Raw genomic sequence first — 21,876 nt, 5'->3', positions numbered from 1 at the left:
AGTGCATCTTCGTATTGACCCTGGCTCCATCTAATGATTTTTCTATGTATGTTTGCCTGTATATGTAATTATACAAAAAAAAAATATATAGTTTCATCTCGATACTGTTGAGAGGGCTCAAAATTAAATTTTCCAGTTGGCTTTGAAAAATTAACCACTTGTTCTACTGTTAGAAATAGAGAACTGGGGCCACTTTCACAACACGTCATAAATCATTTTTTCGTAACTTTTCTCGTAAATGACATCACCTTAGGCAACATCTTTATGAAAGAAGTTACATGAATGAGACTTACTAAGTTTTGTGAAAGTGGCCTCTGAATGTTAAGAATGCACTTGTCCTGGGACAGCCATTACTCCAGATGACTTTTTAGCATCTACAAGTTACTCACAAGTAAATTGTGCCTTTCTAAGGCTGTTAATTTCAACCCCCTGGTTGACATTGTCCTGGAGTTGGGGTTAATAGTTTCACCCCAGGCCTGTTTCATTTTAGCACTGTTGATGATGGTAAATATACTCTTGATATTAGTACTGCTCATCACTGATGAAAATTTGCCTTGTGCTTCATGAATGACTCGTGAGTGCTTGATTAGTCTTCCTGAGGTGAGCCCATGTAACTTATACACAGGTACAATTGAACAATATGTTTATGTTTTAATCAGTTATAGGAAACATTTCCTAAAGATTTAGAGTTTTAATCAGTGATTGTATTTTCTCATTACAGATTTTATGCTAATCAGAAAAAGACTTTGGAAATTAACACCCGTCATCCACTCATTAAGGAATTGAAATCTAGAATTGAGGTAAGAACTAAAAAAAAAGAACTTGTAATATTTGAAGTGTATTTCATATTAATCGTATGGTCAGTTTTTTCCGAAGAACAGTTCTTTGCACCTTTGAAATCCAGTTTCTCTGAAGTGTAGAAAATGCTGCAGCAATATTTAAAATTTTCCTTCATCTGTTCATTTGTCAATTATCCTTGATCAAGATTTTAGACATAGACAAAAATTCTTAAAAGTCTTTGGGTGAGGAAAAATAATATATAACATCCTTGATAGACATTTTGAGCCGTTGGTGGGAATCCTAAACAAACATCATCACAGTAAAAGGCATTAACCGTTGTTTCAGGCTGACAAGGAAGACCAAACAGCCAAGGATTTGGCCGTGGTGATGTTTGAGACAGCCACGATGCGATCAGGCTTCATGGTGCCAGACACAAATGGTTTTGCCGAGCGAGTTGAGCGCATGATGAGAATGAGCCTGGACATTCCAGCGGATGCACCTGTAAGTCCGTTAACTTTATACGTAATTTACTAACAACAACATTGCCAGTAAGCCTATGATTTTAGACATCATTCATCCCATGGCATTGTGGTTGCCATTTTATCAGGAACGTTAAGATTCCATGTTTTCAAGTGAAATGATCTTAGGGCATAAACTAGAAATAAATATGGAGGTAAAAAATTGCCACGTAGGTAAATGAGAAGTGTTAGACCTGAGTCTTTCTATCTAAAGGTAACGTTCAAAATCGGTGCCATCAATTTCACACAAGAAAAAAGTTACATTTTAGATTTTGAGATAATGATTTATGCGCCTTTTTGCATTTGTATCTATATATATATCTATGTTGGTATTCATTTTTTAAAGTTGTTATGTTTGAGGTTATGTGGTTTAGGACATGACATCTGTTCACCGAGGATTGAACAGATACAAAGTAGGTCAAGAACAACAAATGGTGATTGGTTAAACTTCACAATTCCACATTATTATCTGGTAATTTGTTTTTGATTATTAGATTGAGGAGGAACCAGAGGAGGAGGATGATGATGAGAAGCTGCTGCTGATGATGACGAAGGAGAGGTGGATGCTGATGAAGAAGATGGTGGCGATACTGAAAAAGATACTGATGATGACACAAAAAGATACAGAGAAAAGGTGAGTACAATCTGCAGCCAGATGGATGAGTTTTTGAACTCTTTATGCCTTCAAATACGGAATTTTGAACAAAATGACATTCAGTTATCTGTGATATTTGTAGTACTGTAAACTACAAAGCTTGAACATGCGCCATAGGATGACATCGTGGTTCTGCAAACATGGATTGTGCGTTTGTGATAGAATGACAAGAAATCTCTCCGATCCGCGAAAGTAGTTTTGATACAACACACACGACATTATCTTAACGAACCAGAAGCACATGTATGTTATTCAGCACTGTCATGGCAACAGTTATATAGCCAACTTGTATGGTGACGAAGTAGTACGAAGGCTAAACAGTGATTTTCCTGTGAAGGCCTTGACAACACCTGGTTGATGGGATTATATATAATCATGTATTACGACACCTTTATAATAACATGTAACTTTATAAATTAATACAGTGTACAAGACTAACGTTTAACTGTTGAAAAAGTCACTTGTGGTTTACACAGTGTGACATGTAATATATAAGTTAAACTAAGTACAAATATTTATGGCATGGATGTGAAGTGCTGAATTACCGATTTATGTTCATTGGAGGGACAGCAAAATCATTCAGCAGATTCAAGTCGTTTTTGTCTTTTATGCATGGTTTTTGCATCTTTTTTCTTAAATTTGCTTGAAATTTCTGATGTTAAAAATAAGATGTGTTAAGAAATTAAATTTGCTTAAGTGTTCATTCTACATAAATATATGTAATGATAATAGTATTATTTGTTTTGCAATCTGAATGCTTCAAATTTAGCCAGTTTTATGAAGCCTGCTGTTTACTGAATCCCCACCATTGATGGTTGAACCACTGGGTAGATTTGTGTTGTTGGTGTGTGCAATCCCTGGTTTTGAAGTTTGGTTTGGAAACTTGTGGCATCCCTCTTCATTTTAACACCACTTGATTTGCACCGAGCTTTATTTAAAGTCATTTAATTGACAGACATTTAGATCCTTTTGATTTTTTTTTTTTTACAATTCTGAACCATTCAGAAATTCAGATGTCTTTTTTTCCATTGTGGGGGGGGGGGGGGGGGAACAAGCATTTGAAATATTGGAGAGCATTTCAGCAGGGACACACAAAACACAAATCTACAAAGTTGTCCACCTAAAGTTATTGTAGATGCTAAAAAGTCAGTTTGTTGTTTCTTATTTCTTTCAGACGGACCCAAAGATGAATTGTAACACACAGCTTATTAGTTTTTTGTTTTTATTTTTTTTTTAAATTGTATATTTTTGACGTCCTTTTGAAAGAGGTGTCCTGTACAGAAATTTCCAGAAAGTCATTGCTGAATCCTGGATTATGGGTTACATTTCCCTTGGTGCCGTATTGTCTATCATGAGAGGACAAAAACACTGCATAGGCGTCCATTTGTAGTGTGATTGTTCATTGGAAGAAAATTTAACAGCTTCATCGTCACTTTCATCTTCAGTAACGTTTATCATCATGAGGCAGAGTTGTGAAAGGCAAAGTGGGATGTGTTTAAATATAGTATCGGATTCTTATAAAGTCATCTACCAAATCCGGCAATATGTACTTATCTGTCTCGTCAGTTCTTCATGCAGTTACAGACTCTATTTATTCTGCATAGAACTTGTGTATACTGTGGAGCAGATAAGAGACAACGTAAAGATTTCCGTCAAAGTACACTTGTGTATTATTGGAATCTGAAAATCCTATTTGCTCTTTACACAAAAACTGATGACAACACATTAAGTATCACACCGTGTAGGTGATTAAACAGTTACAAATAAATATCAGCAGAAACGAGGATCATTTTCTTGTTCCGTTATCCATTAAATGTTTTGTGTGTTTTGAGTATGAAATTTTCATTCATGTATTTGAATTCAGGCATGAAGTTTTCTTATATACATATAGTGTGATGTTTTGTGTTTGTCACCAGCTTGTAAGGGGGATAACTCCGCTGTGGAGAGAACTACCACAAGCACTCCCCAAGTTCCTTTCAACATCTCTAACCGAATGTCCTTACAGTTTGTTAAATATACTTGTATGTAGCAACTAATGTAGCGTCTACTTAATGCTATACATTTCTGATCAGTGACATCAAAAACTCTGCTCAAATCTCATTGTAATCCATTTGCTTGCTAGTATAATTCCTGTGGGATTTTCTTGAAGGCCACGCTGTTTGGCTTTGGAATTTTGACAATAAATCTGTTAATATATGTTTAAGTTAATATGTTTTGTGTTTTTTTTTGTCCTTTTTTAGTTCATCCTCTCTGAGACACTTTTTTTTTATAAATTATAAAGTAGGTGTGTTCTTGAAATGTCGTCTTAAAACCAGATAAAGAAGAGCTCTGTTTTACAAAAGGGCAAAACAGCAATAATCATATATATATATATATATATATATATATATATATATATGTGTACCATGTGAATTTAGGTAAAAAAAAAAAAAAAAAGCCTTGGAAATGGAAGGAGTGAACGTGTATTGTCACCGCTAGAATTACTGTGGCATTGCTTAACTCTCAGAGTTCAGTAGTGTTAGAGTCCTAAATTCTTATTAAAGCCGTGATACTTTCTGCCAAGTATATGCAATTACCGGAAGTGTTTCTTCATTCCCTGGCGTAATCAACGAAAGGACCAATCCTTTCCTGGATCTCTAGTGATTTTTTGCTTTTAGGAGTTACATACATGCTTGTTTTAACCATTGCATTATTTGTGTTCATATTATGCTTGTGTGCCTGCCATTTAATTTAACTTATTACGGCATGATAAACTGACTAATGGTTAATTGTCTCACCAGACATTACCTATATCAATTAATCAATAAACAGTATACCTCTACATGTAATTCCAGTTGTGTCACACAATGTATAATGTATAGCAGACTTAATTACGTATACGTCAGCGATACTCCAAGAGCCTTCAGATGCGGACATGGTCGAGATTAGACAACGTGCTTGAAAAGTGTAATTCCAAACTGTTGAGGTATGGTTTCGCATTAGTTGCATTCCCCGTCTTCTACAGAGTAGAGAAATTTTTTATTTATTTTTTTCACTTCTGCGATTGGGACTCTATACATCCTCCTAATTTAATACACGTGCAATTAAAGTCGTGCAGATAAATTACCGGGCCACGGGATCATGAAGCAGCCTTAGATTCAAGTCAAAATTTCAGTCATTAAACTTGGCATGATCCTTTCCATTATTTTAGCTGAAATTTAGTTTACAGTAATTTAACAGAATTTAAGTTGTCAAGCAATATTCTTACATTGTTACGTAAGAAATATTAATTTTAAAATGGATTTGAAACTTTGACTTAAGTCTAAGATCTTTTATTGGGCGTACAAGGATGTTCCTGTGCCGTGCAGAATCATTTCATGTGGCGTCAGGTAAAACCACTCCACGGTCTTGCAATTGAGCACTCCACAATCTTGCACATCACAATTGCATATATGTCCACTGTCCACGAACGAACACATTGCAGAGATGGGAGTGTGACATTTATCGAAGCTGACGTATTTGAATGCACGAAATGCTCTTCCACTAAGGTAGCTTTCTGATCAACAATCTAGCTTTTCATTGACTACAGTTAAGTGTGAGTCGACTTTTTTTTAAAATGACTTACCAAAATGACAGAACATGACCAGTGGACACGAGTCTAACTGATAATGTGGAAATCTCGCCAAAGCGAGATTTGGCCTTGCATGAATTTCGCGCCTTTTCTCCATTGGTATCATTTTAAGTAACAACTTTCTTCCGAAAATTTCCTTGCACTCAAGCACTCAAGGAATCAGTAGTCTATAGCTTAATTGAGATTTTCGAGTTGGTTTGTAATGAAAAAAAGTATCACGGTCTTGAGTGCAACTACCAACTGTTATCGTAAAAGCATGGATCGCAATAATGGTTGTTACAACTGCAATTGTATATTTTCGTATTGCTTTTGCAATTGCATGCGATCAACCGTATTGACCTGATGTTGCAACTAGTACAAGGTCAAATGTTAATTTCTGCCATGATGAAAACAACACAGAATGGCGAGGTTATCACCTCAGATACGATCAGGTTAGGTGACATTTCCTCCATATAAAACTGCAGGACAGCATACTTTTTTTTGTTTGTTTGGTAAATGCCGGCCTGAATGAATAAATGATTATGGATAACGAGGTACAGGTTTATTATAATCGACTTTTATAATAAGATTTCGTTTTCAAATAAAACCGTGCACACGCCTGTACTAAACACATAATTGTTTGAACTGTTTGATCGCACATAGGACAAATGAATTCATTTCGTATTGGGCCTGCCTGTACTACAGCTTCTGTTTCTCCTTATTAATGGGCAAACCTATATGTAAACAACTCTATGTAACAGAGTGTCATCTTGTCTCCGTACAGCTTCGGAAGGCAGAATAGGTGCAAGACCTTGTTTATACGATAATCACTACAAATTAGGTTCTCGTAAAAAAGTTATATTTGACAATTAGAAGATTGCAATCGCCAGCACCTGGTCACTGGGTAATTGCCTGATAGGCAAAGCTTATAAATATTCAAATCTTTAACCTACCTGTATAATAAGACACTGAAATAACGATTTCACACTTGACTTCCTGACTTGGTAGTGGATACCTTCACAAAGTGTGCACGTGTCCGTCCCATATTTCGAAGAAAGTTCATATTGAGTTAGATTGACCTGAGGATGAAAATTAATAAAAACACCCGGAGAAGGCATTCACTAAAAAGCGTGATAGGCAGTAAAAGAAAAGGAAAATTTGAAAAGGTAAACCTAAAATGTAGCCTTACCGTGAATGGGGAATTTCTCATCAAGATATTCCATACAGGAATGCTGGCAAAACGACGGTGTTAGGAAGACCGATTTAGTGAATTTTAAAGATTAAATTGCTTTGTAAAACATGCCAGTAGGGACAGTGAGATAAGGCAAGCCAACCGATGTGTAGGGAAAAGATTGCTTATAGCTTATATTGCCTATTGGTAACCTATAGGGTTTGAATAAAACATTAAGTGCAATGGACTGGTATGGGGATGGAAGACTTTTCCAATGCGAGAAACTTTGAACATAATTCATAGTCAAACACGAGAAATAACGGCTTGACGAACCTTGTGGAATGCAAGACATGACTGGACGTTTGTCAAGTGCAAGAAATAATGACTCAACATCAGCTGACCTAAACGAACACGAGAAATGATGGGTAACACTTTCAGCGCTGTATCACTGGTAACTCTATAATCGAGAGAAAATGGCTCAACCATACAACATGCCCCATACGACAAACGACAGCAGGATCTTAACATCTGTTGAAATACACGAGCGAAGCAGATTAGGAGATCAACATTATGGTTTGTTTCTTTTAACTTGTAACCCATAGGAGTGTCTATAAAATCACTCCCATGCACTACCAAAATTTTCTGTCGTTAGTGACACGTAGCACCACAATGCATATAAATTGATAGGTTACAGGGTTCCACATTATAGAAAAGTAAGACTACTTTTTCCAAGGCATGTTAAACCCCAAATCTTCATTCTTTCGGGTGACGTCATGATTATTCAGTAAGGAGTGATGTGTCGGACAGCGGTTGTGGAGAGTAATATTTTAACCTCCCCTTACGAAGCGAGGAAAGGTATTGTGACAGTAGGGTCGTGTAGATGCTGTCGGTAGCACTGTCGGTGTCCAGTTTGGTTAAAGTTTTTGGCCAATCATAGGCCTGTAGTGATCTGCATATCAAAGATCAAGGAAGTCTTACCTCATAGCTTTTGCAGGGTTGTAATTGCCTCCCATGGTACATGGATTGCAAATACAGTTTTGCATATCAAAGACCTCTGTGGTAAAGCTGTGTACTAACTCCCCACCCTGTCTTTTACCACCACAATGATTTACAACTCCATAACATATGAAGTCACTGCTCCGCAATCCTTACGCATACGATAAACAGTCATAGTTGTGACAGTATAATAATTTTGGTGTTTCTTATTGATTTAATGGCAAGGTCTTAGCACAATATAATTAGAGAATACTGTCTGTGCATGACAGTTTCAATCACTCAACTGCCAATTTTGCCGATAAGTTAAACGAACAATACGAAAACACGGGTAGCATGATGACAATAACAGAATATTTTAGAGGACGAAAATCGATGACTCAACATTGGAAGACACTGGTTACCTAATACCAGATACGCTTGCTGAACGTTGAGATGTACTGGAATTAAATGAAGACTTGACGTGAGAAATCGAGTTGTAAATCAATAAACATCGCTTAAAGATTGATCAAAACTAGTAATTAGTCCTAACCAGGTAACAGATGTTAATTTACATTCGTATCAGTTCGTCAGTCAATCTATTCGTCACTAATCAGTTATCCGAACTTTTTTTATCAGGACGTTTCATCGTGTTAAATTGAAACTATTGTCACATGGCTTCACCTTGACAAGTTGCAGATCAAATTTGAGTTTAGTCCATTTCTGACAAAATTCTGACCGTTTTTGTCGTGTTTCTGGACTTTTTGTCAAAACAGTTGATAACGCAGGTGGGTACGATGGATTGCTGAGAATATATAAACAAATCATGTTCAAGCTGTATCGTCTATTTTAGAACAAACTTAGAGCATGTCCTGGTTCTGTTGTGTACTTGACATATCTATTGTTCTGATAGCTCAACTGGTAGGGGACATTAATGTTATTGCTTTCTCAATACTTGCAGAATGCTTGTTATATGAGAGAATGATTTCTAGGAACATCTGCCTTCAAGCATCTGCCCAACCTTTTTGGGGGTACCTTTGGGGAAACTTTTTCTCGCACAATGGCACTCGGGTCAAATTCCAATTGACCATTGCTTTCTTGTAAAGAAAAACATGACCATACTACACCATCAGTTTGTCAACAAATTGTCAGCACGAGGCAGGAATAAACAAAACACTACACGGATTTGGTCCGATTTTTTTGGCAGGACAGGTCCCCCATTAGACTGTATACGAGACAGTATAAAGGGACATGGAACCCATGTGGTTTCACTGACTAACCGGTAACGTTTCAATGGGTGACTTAGGCATTCCAAGAATGGCTGAAATATTTCTCATAGCTGAACAGGATAAGTGATGTTCGTGGCTTGAATAATGGTTGTTGGTATATACGTAATAGTGAGAGAGTTATAACAAAATGGAAATAGCTGGCGCAAATCGCTATACACTGAATGAAAAAGTCAACTGTGAACCGGTGATCAAGGACGCCGATTGTGGAACCGCCTCAACTATAGCATTGAAGCTAGTGACACTGACATAATATTTTCTCAAACAGTTGCAAATAATGAAGTTGCGAAAAGAAAAACGAACAGCACAGAAATACCAAGAAAATGACAATAAAATACATCATTCAGCTGTAACTATGAATGTGTATGAGAAAATCATAAAAAAGTACTTCACATTAGTGGTCTCTTAGTATAGGTAGATATTTCTCAGTAGGATAAAGGAGATATCGAGTAAAATAAAAATTTAGCACACTTATATTTTAGTGCAAAAGATGTCGACTCAGTTTGTTTAGTAGTGGTAATTGTTTTGTGAAAAATAATTAAATTTTCATATCCCCATATACGGCAGGTAAGTTAATTACACTGACATTTTTGACATGAGATCCCCGTTTACAAATTAACCATAATATTCGAATAATATCGAAGTTTTCATTTTTTAAAATTTCATGTACACTATTCTGTAAAAAAAAAAAGATGACCTCTCGTCTCTGTTCAGAATTAACGAATTTGTCTCCAAAGTGTGAGCAAAAAATGAGGTAACTTAGTGTAAGCTGGAAATATTCCAGGTTTGGAAATTTTAATACGCCAACTATAAGGTCATCTGCTAAACTGGTGCAAAACTGTTAAAGTGTCAAATGAATAACATTTTGGTACGCTAAACACATGTACAAGTAAGGCAATACAAGTATCGAGCATACAAACTGTAAATTCCACAGAACTGATGATATGAATTCATGATATGGTCTCTATCGGTGAGCGAAATGTATTAAACAATTCCATACGTTGTTCTAGTACATACTAAATTCATTTTTGGTGTTTTGTCAAATAGGCTGAACAGTTACTAGCAACGTACCGAATATTACATGTTTTATAAGGTTTGCTGTATTCCCCACATTTTTTTAAAAATTTGTTTTGTCTTTTACAGGAAGTATGCACAGCCTGTCGGCGTAGACTAATGTCCTTCGGGGTAGATGCGGCCCAACAAGCAACGAAAAAGACAGCCTCTCAGCCGAAACCCAGAGGGGCAGTCCCAAAGAAACCTATTCGCCCTATTGATAAAACTTTAGATACAGATGGTGACGGCGTTCCAGACTACCTGGATGATGATGATGATAATGATGGAATTCCAGATCATTTAGATGATGACGATGACGGAGATGGAATTCCTGATTACCAGGAAATTGACACTGATGGAGATGGAATTCCAGACTACCTGGATGATGACGATGACAATGACGGTATCCCTGATCATCTGGATGATGACGATGATGGAGATGGAATTCCTGATGATCAAGAAGCTGATGCTGATGGTGACGGTATTCCAGATCACCTTGACGGAGACGCCGATGGAGACGGTATACCAGATTATCAACAGATTGACACAGACGGTGACGGAGTACCTGACTATTTAGACGATGACGACGACAATGATGGTATTCCGGATCACCTTGATGATGATGCTGATGGTGATGGTATCCCAGATTCACAAGAAAAAGATTCAGATGGTGACGGAATTCCTGATTATCTTGATGACGATGATGATAACGATGGCATACCCGACCACCTCGATGAGGATGACAATGGCGATGGAATCCCGGATTACAAGCAAATCGATACCGATGGGGACGGAATACCTGACTACCTCGATGACGATGATGATAATGACGGTATTCCTGATCGTCTTGATAAGGACGACGATGGTGATGGTATTCCGGACGATCAGGAAGGTGATGCAAATGGCGACGGTATACCGGATTACAAGCAAAAAGATACGGACGGCGATGGCATCCCAGATTACCTAGACGATGACGATGATAATGATGGAATCCCAGACCACTTGGATGAAGACGCTGATGGAGATGGAATACCCGATTATCAGGAAATAGACACTGACGGAGATGGCATACCAGATTATCTTGACGACGATGATGATAATGACGGAATTCCAGACGACCAGGACGATGATGACAACGGCAACGGAATTCCGGATTATTTGGAAAAAGATACAGATGGAGATGGAATTCCAGATTACCTGGATGATGATGATGATAATGACGGTATTCCAGACGAGCTTGATGATGACGATGATGGCGATGGTATTCCTGATGATCAAGAGGACAGTGACGGTGATGGCATTCCGGACAGCAAAGACAACGATTGGAACAATGATGGAATCCCCGACGACCAGCAGATTGACTCTGATGGAGATGGAATACCAGATCATTTGGACGATGACGATGATAATGATGGAATCCCAGACCACTTAGATGAAGACGCTGATGGAGATGGAATACCCGATTATCAGGAAATAGACACAGATGGAGATGGCATCCCAGATTATCTTGACGACGATGACGACAATGACGGAATACCAGATGATGAAGACGATGATGACAATGGGAACGGAATTCCGGATTATTTGGAAAAAGATACAGATGGAGATGGAATTCCAGATTACCTGGATGATGATGATGATAATGACGGTATTCCAGACGAGCTTGATGATGACGATGATGGCGATGGTATTCCTGATGATCAAGAGGACAGTGACGGTGATGGCATTCCTGATAGTCAAGATCATGACTGGGATAACGATGGTATACCTGATGACCAGCAAATTGACACAGATGGCGATGGAATTCCTGATCACTTAGATGATGACGATGATAACGATGGAATACCTGATTATTTGGATGATGACGATGATGGTGATGGTATACCAGATGCACAAGAGCTTGATACTGATGGAGATGGAATTCCTGACTATTTGGATGATGACGATGACAACGACGGCATTCCGGATTCTGAAGACGATGACGACGATGGTGACGGTATACCAGATTACCTCGAGAAGGACACGGACGGTGATGGAATCCCGGATTACCTAGATGACGATGATGACAATGACGGTATTCCCGATGAGCTTGATGACGACGATGATGGTGATGGTATCCCAGACGACAAAGAGGACAGTGACGGTGACGGAATTCCTGATCACCTTGATGATGACTGGGACAATGACGGTATTCCAGACAGTAAACAGAGAGACACAGACGGAGACGGTATACCTGATCATTTAGATGATGATGACGATGGCGATGGCATACCAGACAATATTGACAATGACGCAGATGGTGATGGAATTCCGGACAACATGGAAAAGGACACAGACGGTGACGGCATCCCAGACTATTTAGACGATGATGATGATGGTGATGGTATTCCAGACCACCTTGATGACGACGACGATGGCGATGGTATACCCGACAAGGAAGAGGACAGTGACGGAGATGGTATTCCTGATTATCTGGATGATGACGATGACAACGATGGTATTCCTGACCATCTTGAAGTAGACACAGATGGCGACGGCATTCCAGACTATCAGGATGATGATGACGACGGCGACGGTATTCCGGATCACTTGGATTCAGATGCGAACGGAAATGGAATTCCGGACTTTATGGAAAAAGACACGGATGGAGACGGAATTCCGGATTACCTTGATGATGATGACGATAATGATGGTATTCCGGACTACTTAGATGATGATGACGACGGTGACGGCATAAAGGATGAAGATGAGGATACGGATGGTGATGGAATTCCAGACTACATGGATCCTGATGCGGACGGTGACGGTATTCCAGATAACCTTCCTGATACTGACGGTGATGGAATTCCTGACCACTTGGACACGGATGCGGACGGAGATGGTATTCCAGACGAGGAAGAAGACGCCGATGGAGATGGCATACCAGATCATAAAGATGATAATGCTGATGGCGATGATATTCCTGACAAGGAAGTGGACACGGATGGCGATGGCATCCCAGACTACCTTGACGAAGATGACGACAATGACGGAATCCCAGATCACCTTGATGATGACGATGACGGTGATGGTATTCCCGATAGTGAAGAATTTAAGCAATGTACCAAAAAGGGTAGCTGTCCAACCCCGAAGAAATCAAAATATGCTAAACCAGTCAAAAAAGAGGAACCTGGAATAATTGGCAAAGCTGTGAATGCTGTTAAGCGCATTTTTTCTATGGGTGGTGGCGCTGACGCTCAGCATCCACCGAAAGGTCCATCAAGGTACGTTCAAGGGAGAGTTCTGCCAAGAGATGACGATCACCAGCACGAAGAAAACATTGACTTGGTGGAACTAATCATAGGAGCGGTGTTTGGACACAGTGAAGATCCGTCTGTTCCGCCCAAGCCACCTTTGCACAAGCCTGTGCAAGGACGCGTATTACCTGGAAAGGTACCGGTTCGTCATGGGATGGGAATGGCCGTTGGTAGTGGAAAGCCTGTTCAGCTGACACCTCAGGCAATTGCACAACTCAGACTTCAACAACAACGACAACAAAATGCTATTAAGTTTAACCAAATGAACCTTAAAGCATTACCTAAAAAAGTTCCAGTTTTAAAAGCAAACCCTCAGTATCAAATAAATCAAAAGGTTCCACTCAAAGTACCGATAATAAAAGGAATTAAAGGAATACAGCAAGGAAAAGTTCAACAGCCTGTTAAAAATTTCGGACAATATAAACAGCAAAAAATTATTAGAAATCCTGGTGGCGTTTGATTCTTTATAGATTGTTAGGATTTTGAAAGCTTTGAATGTTCTGCCTTTGTGGCTTACTAGGTGCCCCCTTCCCAGTCGATCTTTATTTCCACTTTTTCGCACCTCTTTTTCGTGCCAAGTAATGTCTACTTCTGTGCAGATTAGTGTTGATTTTGTTGCTATATATATTTGCATCTACTCCATTTGGTCAAATTCATGAAATCAACTCCATTTATTCCGCTATCTAGGACACTGAAAAGCGCAAATGCGGATATAAGATGTGTGCGTGTAAAAAAGCACGCAAGGCTGTTTGTTGTCGAGAATACAGTGTAGGAAGGTGTCAGCTCTTTACTGGACTATGTCTATGCGTTGTTTGTCTTAAGACTTATAAATGATGGATACTTCTCAGCATACTGCAGTTATGTTGTTTGGTTGAAATTATTAAAGTGATAAACATTTGTAATGTTATTACATGTTGTCTGGTTGTTTGTTGCCAGTTAAATTGTTTTGTGGTTTTGTAGGTTTTGCATTAGAAATAATCTGAATCAATCTTAGCTGGAACACAGTATTTTATCATTCCGTATACCTTTGTAATCCGCTCAATTGTGTAACCATGCACCTTAACCTATGAATACTCGTACTACGGCATTAACTTACGTATGTATTTTGGGCGTCTTATAGTGTTAGCGTGTTACCTTAGCGAATGTTTGTAACAGCTTGGAAGACTTGATCTTACCCTTGCGACTGGCTAGATCCCTGGTGGCATATCACTGATCTCATGATATCCTGTTTTCAACTGATTACCTGTCACTCAGGCATGTCAGGTACAGTAGTCGTCATTGTACTGCCTTACTCTTGGGAAGTATGTCTTAAACAGAGGAGATTATATACACGCTGCAAACGGCAGTGACATATCGTGGAACTATATCCTGCTGCTAAATTTGTACAACTTCACTTTGTAAAACTGGAAGTCATTTGTTAAATACACCATTTTCTATCGTCATGTATGCAGCAAATGCATGGGCTGCCTATTGCAAGTTTCATTTTGTAGACAGTTGCTACAGCAAAATGATGTATCAGGTATATTTTGAGATTAGATGTTGTGGACTAAACCATAATATTCCATCAAGGTCAGGCAAAGACAAGTAAAAACCATTTATTGGATATGTTTGACATCGGGAATATTGTTGTCAGTATACAACTCAGAAAGTTGTTTGTATTTTTCAGTCTTTCCATGAAAAATAACAAAAAATATATGACAAATTAAATATTCGTACATTTTTATTACATATTCATTACTTTTTATGTTATTCCATACATCCGTATTTGTATTTTGGTGATGTTATTTTGTTGGAGTTTTCTTATGTTGAGTTTTAATTTGTATTTCAAAAGTGTTTATACGGAATAGATTACCTTTGTATTCGGAAATTTACTACTATTTTGTTAAACTGTTGCTTTTTGGGTTGCTGACATTATTTGAATTTAGTTATACGTAATGTGATTTTGTATAGTGTTTTGTAATGTCGCAAATTATCCACCAGACTTTGTCCAGTACGACAGTCAGAGTAATTGGTTACGTTTGAATCAGGTTTTTTTTTTGTATGTTGGCCAGTGTTCATCCAAGTAGGCAGTTCCAGCCTTTTCCAAACAGAATATGCAAATCATGATTCGTGGGTCATTGATAAACATGTAGTGTTCTTCCAGAAAACTCGTTCATGTATTTGGTCAAAAAAAGATGCAAAGATGAATGTCAACCGAACCTCTCCTAGATACAACGCTAAAAGTCATATGTCGGTAAAAAATGTTCCTTTTCGAATATGTATTTTTATGTATTTCCTACATTTGATGTTGATATTTTTGAGATGTAAATTCTCCAATGTTACGCAAGTGTACATTTTAAAGTTAGCTAAAGTGGGATGTTTTTAAAGCTGCTATCAAGTTGACCAGCGATGGCGAAGCGAGACAGCAAAATCATGACTGACGGATGGCATGTATGCTAGAAGGCCGAGGCGAATAAGGTAATTAACTATCTTCTACAGAATTGCCGAAAACAATCTGTATGTTTTTTTGCCGAATGTACTTCTTGGATTTTAATTTCTACCACTTTTCTATAGTTTCTTTGTTCCGTAACTTTGAGTTATGAACTCTATTTAGTACAGCAGTTTGTTTTATTCTCATCCAAATGTTCGAGCTATCCAAGTTGAAACTTATGTGTAACGTTATCCTTCAGTGTGAACGATGTTTTGTGAACTTCCGAACCTGACTTCTAAGATTACTCTTTTAATAATTGCTTTTATTCCACTTTAAAATTGAAGTAAAATTTGATGATTTTGCGGTATCAAAGAGAACCTATATAGACCAGACTGTCTGGGTGTTCGAGTGGTTTAGATAACTTGTCAAAATTTGATGTGCAGTCTGATGTAAATAAAGCACAAAATACAAAGTTAACGGATGTTTCTGTTTATCTTGTGAAATCGTCATTTTATTACTGGCCAAACCTGGTGGTGACTTAATGGGAATGGTGAAAGTGTTAATGTGTATAATTTGACTCGCTATAAACCTGTGGTTGATTATAAATTAGCATTACTGGCCAACTAAAACACGGAAATTGTCAGGAATGATAAGCTGTGTAACCATCGAGTTAACCGTGCATGGAGGCGTGTGGGTCTATAATAACCACCCATGATCTAATGAGTGATATTAAAAGATCGAACAACATGGTTATTTTTACAGACTATAGGTACTGTACCGTCATTTCTCAATTTGCCATATAAACCATATACCTATGATTAATTACCTATGGTTAATTTATGTATACGTATAAAGAGTAATGATGTTAATGGCGCATTCGGATCTAATTGAAAGCATCCTCCATGGTATTCCTGACTGCCACTAGATGCTGAAAAATGTGGTTTCCCATGTCTTGCCTGTTAAAGGATTTACAAACAAGAATTCAATTTAGAAAGAGGAGCTGGCGTTATTAAGTGGTTAGGATTCTAAGCTTTCAATCACTAGAATACGCAGGGCGCGGGTTCAAAAAAGGCCTTGGGCAGAGAATTTGACAGTTTGTGGGTGCAGGAAGCGGTCGACAACGCTCGTAGGCCTATTTGCACAGCGTTAGTTGAAGATCGCTAATCTTCCACCAGTATATAGTTGGCGTATCTGTAAGGCACACAATGGAAAGTTCAGTAACTTATCAATGATCTATCTCAGCATAAGGCACACATTGGAAAGTTCAGTAACTTATCAATGGTCTATCTCAGCATAAGGCACACATTGGAAAGTTCGGTAACTTATCAATGGTCTATCTCAGCATAAGGCACACATTGGAAAGTTCGGTAACTTATCAATGGTTTATCTCAGCATAAGGCACACATTGGAAAGTTCAGTAACTTATCAATGGTCTATCTCAGCATAAGGCACACATTGGAAAGTTCAGTAACTTATCAATGGTCTATCTCAGCATAAGGCACACATTGGAAAGTTCAGTAACTTGTCAAAGGTCTATCTCAGCATAAGGCACACATTGGAAAGTTCAGTAACTTGTCAATGGTCTGTCTCAGCATAAGGCACACATTGGAAAGTTCAGTAACTTGTCAATGGTCTATCTCAGCATAAGGCACACATTGGAAAGTTCAGTAACTTGTCAAAGGTCTATCTCAGCATAAGGCACACATTAGAAAGTTCAGTAACTTATCAATGGTCTATCTCAGCATAAGGCACACATTGGAAAGTTCAGTAACTTGTCAATGGTCTATCTCAGCATAAGGCACACATTGGAAAGTTCAGTAACTTATCAATGGTCTATCTCAGCATAAGGCACACATTGGAAAGTTCAGTAACTTATCAATGGTCTATCTCAGCATAAGGCACACATTGGAAAGTTCAGTAACTTATCAATGATCTATCTCAGCATAAGGCACACATTGGAAAGTTCAGTAACTTGTCAAAGGTCTATCTCAGCATAAGGCACACATTAGAAAGTTCAGTAACTTGTCAAAGGTCTATCTCAGCATAAGGCACACATTGGAAAGTTCAGTAACTTGTCAAAGGTCTATCTCAGCATAAGGCACACATTAGAAAGTTCAGTAACTTATCAATGATCTATCTCAGCATAAGGCACACATTGGAAAGTTCAGTAACTTATCAATGATCTATCTCAGCATAAGGCACACATTGGAAAGTTCAGTAACTTGTCAAAGGTCTATCTCAGCATAAGGCACACATTAGAAAGTTCAGTAACTTGTCAAAGGTCTATCTCAGCTCAGGGAATGGACTATTGTTGTATGAGTGAAAAATACTTGACTTCATTCCGTGAAACACTGATGAAATAATTAAACATAAGGGTTACGACTAGCTTTGCTACTGTGTTCTAATAATGATGTGACGGTCATGTGAGTGGCGGACTGTCCAGTCGACAACCCTGATTTTTTATTTTTGTGACATCTGACCTGCTCTTTTTAGAAAATACACATGTAATTGCAATAAGAATACACAGTTTCACTTTTCTAACATTGGTATTTCTTCAGTTGAAAATCATGCCCATTCCATTACTTTTACGAAAAAAACTGGAAGCGATGTCTCATTTTTATATTTCCATGTTGCACGTCCATGACACATTCCCATGGTAGCCAGATTTGCTATTCATTAACATAGCTATGATGTAGGATAGTACATATAAGTTAGCTAATCCCCCAATAACATTTTGGCCTACGATTTAAATAACACAATCAATTCTAGAAAATTAGGTCTGATTGTGAGTTCAAACTCAACATATATCTATATAAAAGAATAAATAAAAATGAATAAATAAAATTATACAAATAAACTATCAATGACAAGTTATAAGCTAAAACGCGTATCAATGGAAAGTTTATTTTACTTCAAAGTATTTTTTAGTTTATGTAAAATATATCTCTTGGATCAAAATGTCAGTTAGCAAGGACAAATAGAACCATGAAAATGATTAACAAATTATAGTTTCAGGATTTAAGGACAACCATATGAATTCCCAATTGAAAATTGTTCATTTGTCAATAATGTCTTTGCACGACAGTATCTTGTATACAAATATTTCATTTTTGTGATACTCTGAAATAGATTTAGACTGTAAACTCACGTTATAGTGGCAGTTAAAGTGAACAATTCTAAAGGATGTCCTGTTTACTGTTTTTTCTTTCTTTTAATGAAGGAAGTAAAAATTAGAGAATAAGTGACTAAAAGTACTGTATTGGTGAAAGGTATGTGATCTTCAATGTCCGTTCGACAGCGCAAACGGCCACATGAGTGCCATCGACCGCGCATTGGCACCAACGCCCCAAAGTGAGAGTGAGGCAGTCTAAACATCCCACTAGCGATATATTGAAAGGCAAGCATCATAACCACTCGACCACAACCTCTTTTATAGAAGCTCAAGTTGTATGCTATGACAAGAGGTCTGCAAAAAGAGCTGACATAAGTAATCCTACCTAAACTGCCTGACAAGCACTGCCGACCTTTAATTACCTGCATATACGGCTAAGATTGTAAAGGTTCAGTACAATAATATATATATTAAACCTGAGTTATTTTGACAGAGGAAACATAAGATAGCCTCTATCGTACACTATGTTCATCTGGGTTCGGGTGACGTAAGAACGGGTGAAACAACTGCGTCCTCGGGTTATAGAAATAACTCGCGTCAGATAAACTGATAACAAGGCAGCACTTTCTAAATAAAGATTACGGTTCTCAAGGAAGGTCACTTTTCACAAATACTTAATCCACTCAGTCACGTCTCCTTGCCTGTAGCCGATGTGGGCCAAATCCTCTCCCCAGTGACCCTTTGAGCCTACAAATATGCTGTAGGCTATAACCTTGATGTCAATGTTTTCAGTATAGGAATCGTCACGGTGGTTGTGCCGTGTGTAGTTCACGCTGTATGAACAGAGGAAGAAGTTGCGATGACCAGGAGGTATAAATGACTCATACACTGCATCTGTACCGTTTTTACCTCAGCAGAAGCCCTGTCTCACAGGTTTGCCTGCACTTATTTTGATCTTTTTGCTGATAACAGTGGGTACAGGTGAATTCATGCCCCTGGAGGGTTCTCGTATTAACAGCAGTTGCAACAGATGCATGTCATCTATCATTTGACATGGGCTGGAGAGTTCATCTGTAATATTTAATGACTTCTGTGTGTTACTAGTATTACCAGATTTAGCTGTAATAGTTGACTCACAAATGGAGGAAATCCAGAACGTATTTATCTTGTTTTAGGTAATTTGGCTGTAGTTTACAGCCATATATAGAATATTACACGGGCACTCCTGCGGCAGATTATTTCCTGAAGCAGATTCCTTTCCACAACTTTACTCAACTGCTTACAGTGGCACAGGACTTTCAGGAAGCTTACAATTCGACATAAACCAGGCTGTTGTTGTTGCCGACTATGATCAGGGCCATGGGCCAGAGAGAGGGCAAAATAATATCTAGCCAGTACAGCTTTTACAAGTATAAGGGAAGCAAGCTGACTCAAGGATCAAGTGGTAATGAATTAAAACCTTCTCTCAGTATGGCCGACGTTTATTTCCAGTGTGCCAGAGACTTTCCCAAGCATTGGAATGGCAGCATCCTATAGCATACAGTCAAGACCTATACCATTCTGACATGATTATCCGCGATGTAGAAGGAGAGATCTATCATTTCTTGCTTTCGTCCTTCATGCATGCTTTATATGTATTGCATGACCTTGGAAGGGATTTTGCTGTAGTGTTCAGGGCGTTTGGAAAAGACGCCGGTAAGTCATTGCACAGCCTACTCATGATAATACAAGGGGATCACCCATATTTCAGAAACAAACCTTTATCTCTCTCTGTCAACTTGGAACCAGGAAGCATATTTAGATTGAAGCCTTCCTCACAAAATGATTATGTTGGGTTTAGAATGAATTTACCTTCTGAAGAAAAAGGATGCATAACACTGAACAAAGTGGATGTAAAAAGTGCTTATTCTGCATTCACTAATACCCCTGGTCTTTGTGCCATTCGGAATGATTACCAGTTCTCGAGAGAGCATGGGTTTAAAAGTGCTACCACTAAACCTTTGATGGTAGACTTCGGAGATTTTCCAGTCAGCACATTTTCTTTGAGGACAATCTTATAGTTATTGCTCCGGATAACATCGTTGATGTTCACATCCACAACACTAGCCACAATGGAGTATCGCCTACTGCTTGAGAAGCATCCGTATTGGAAATTAGACAGCTTAACAATGTATTCTTGGTACAGACAAATTTATCTGAAAGTGTAACAAACATGAACCACTTTGTCGACAAGATATTGTCCTGCGAATCCAAATACCTGAATCTCATTTCACAGCGGTTAACATGTTATCTGGGGTGAGGCACACAGATTGAATCACGTGTAATACATGGAATAAAATAACAGAGCATCTCACAAACTTGGAGTGAATGAGTGCTTGGTGTTTAACGTCGTACAACTTTTCAATCATACGACAACAAAGGAGCCCTTAGAGTGTATGCAATGTGCCTCCTTGCTGCAGGGCGGATTTCCACTGCTGTTTTATCTAGTACTGCTTCACTGAGACGACTTCCCGAAGGCAAGTAAGCTGCCCCACCCGAGCCAAGCAAGCAAGCTGCAACTCGATCAAAATGCTTTGCGTGCTTACCTTTGTTGAATTGTTAGTGTGGCTCCAATACGGTCCAAGAACATATATGTATGAATGACCTTTAATGGTAAGGCGGTGAATCGGTCCCAGTGCAAGAAACTGTGCACAGTGCAGGAAACTGTGCACCTCAAGAAACGACTATAGCTGTTAATGTCAGCTGTATGTTAACACACTAGTAAAGTTACTTTTTGAGTTCTGTTTTACTCTTCTTTTCATGCGGACTTACAAAGATCCAAACACGCAATGAAGCAATGTATAGGTCATGAAATCGAAAGTGATAACCTGTTCCAGTCACAATATCTTTTTCTTGCATTAGATAGTGTAGAGTGGGAAAATCACTGCACCACAAATGTAACTTTCTGAAAAATTCTTGGGCATGCAGTTATGCACCAATCAATTAAATACATATATAACAAATGTTCAGCCTTATACTTTCACTACACGTAACA

The 21,876-nt window shown here is 38.3% G+C and overlaps 1 protein-coding gene across 1 annotated transcript in view; it reads left to right on the top strand.

The window, feature by feature from the left end:
* LOC135470958 (uncharacterized) overlaps positions 1-16,216 on the top strand; it is a 39,409-nt gene extending 23,193 nt beyond the window's left edge. The window contains exons 14-19 of the mRNA XM_064750006.1: positions 722-800; positions 1,126-1,281; positions 1,793-1,932; positions 3,558-3,610; positions 3,870-3,974; positions 10,065-16,216. Coding sequence (XP_064606076.1) covers positions 722-800; positions 1,126-1,281; positions 1,793-1,932; positions 3,558-3,610; positions 3,870-3,974; positions 10,065-13,780 — 4,249 coding nt within the window. The 3' untranslated portion in view covers positions 13,781-16,216. The remainder of the gene's footprint in view (positions 1-721; positions 801-1,125; positions 1,282-1,792; positions 1,933-3,557; positions 3,611-3,869; positions 3,975-10,064) is intronic.
* The last annotated feature ends 5,660 nt before the right edge of the window (positions 16,217-21,876 follow it).

The sequence above is a fragment of the Liolophura sinensis genome, chromosome 7 (genome assembly GCF_032854445.1).
Source record: "Liolophura sinensis isolate JHLJ2023 chromosome 7, CUHK_Ljap_v2, whole genome shotgun sequence".
NCBI classification, from domain to species: domain Eukaryota; kingdom Metazoa; phylum Mollusca; class Polyplacophora; order Chitonida; family Chitonidae; genus Liolophura; species Liolophura sinensis.
Note: the sequence above shows the minus strand (reverse complement) of the source record. Positions and strands in the feature narration are given on the sequence as shown.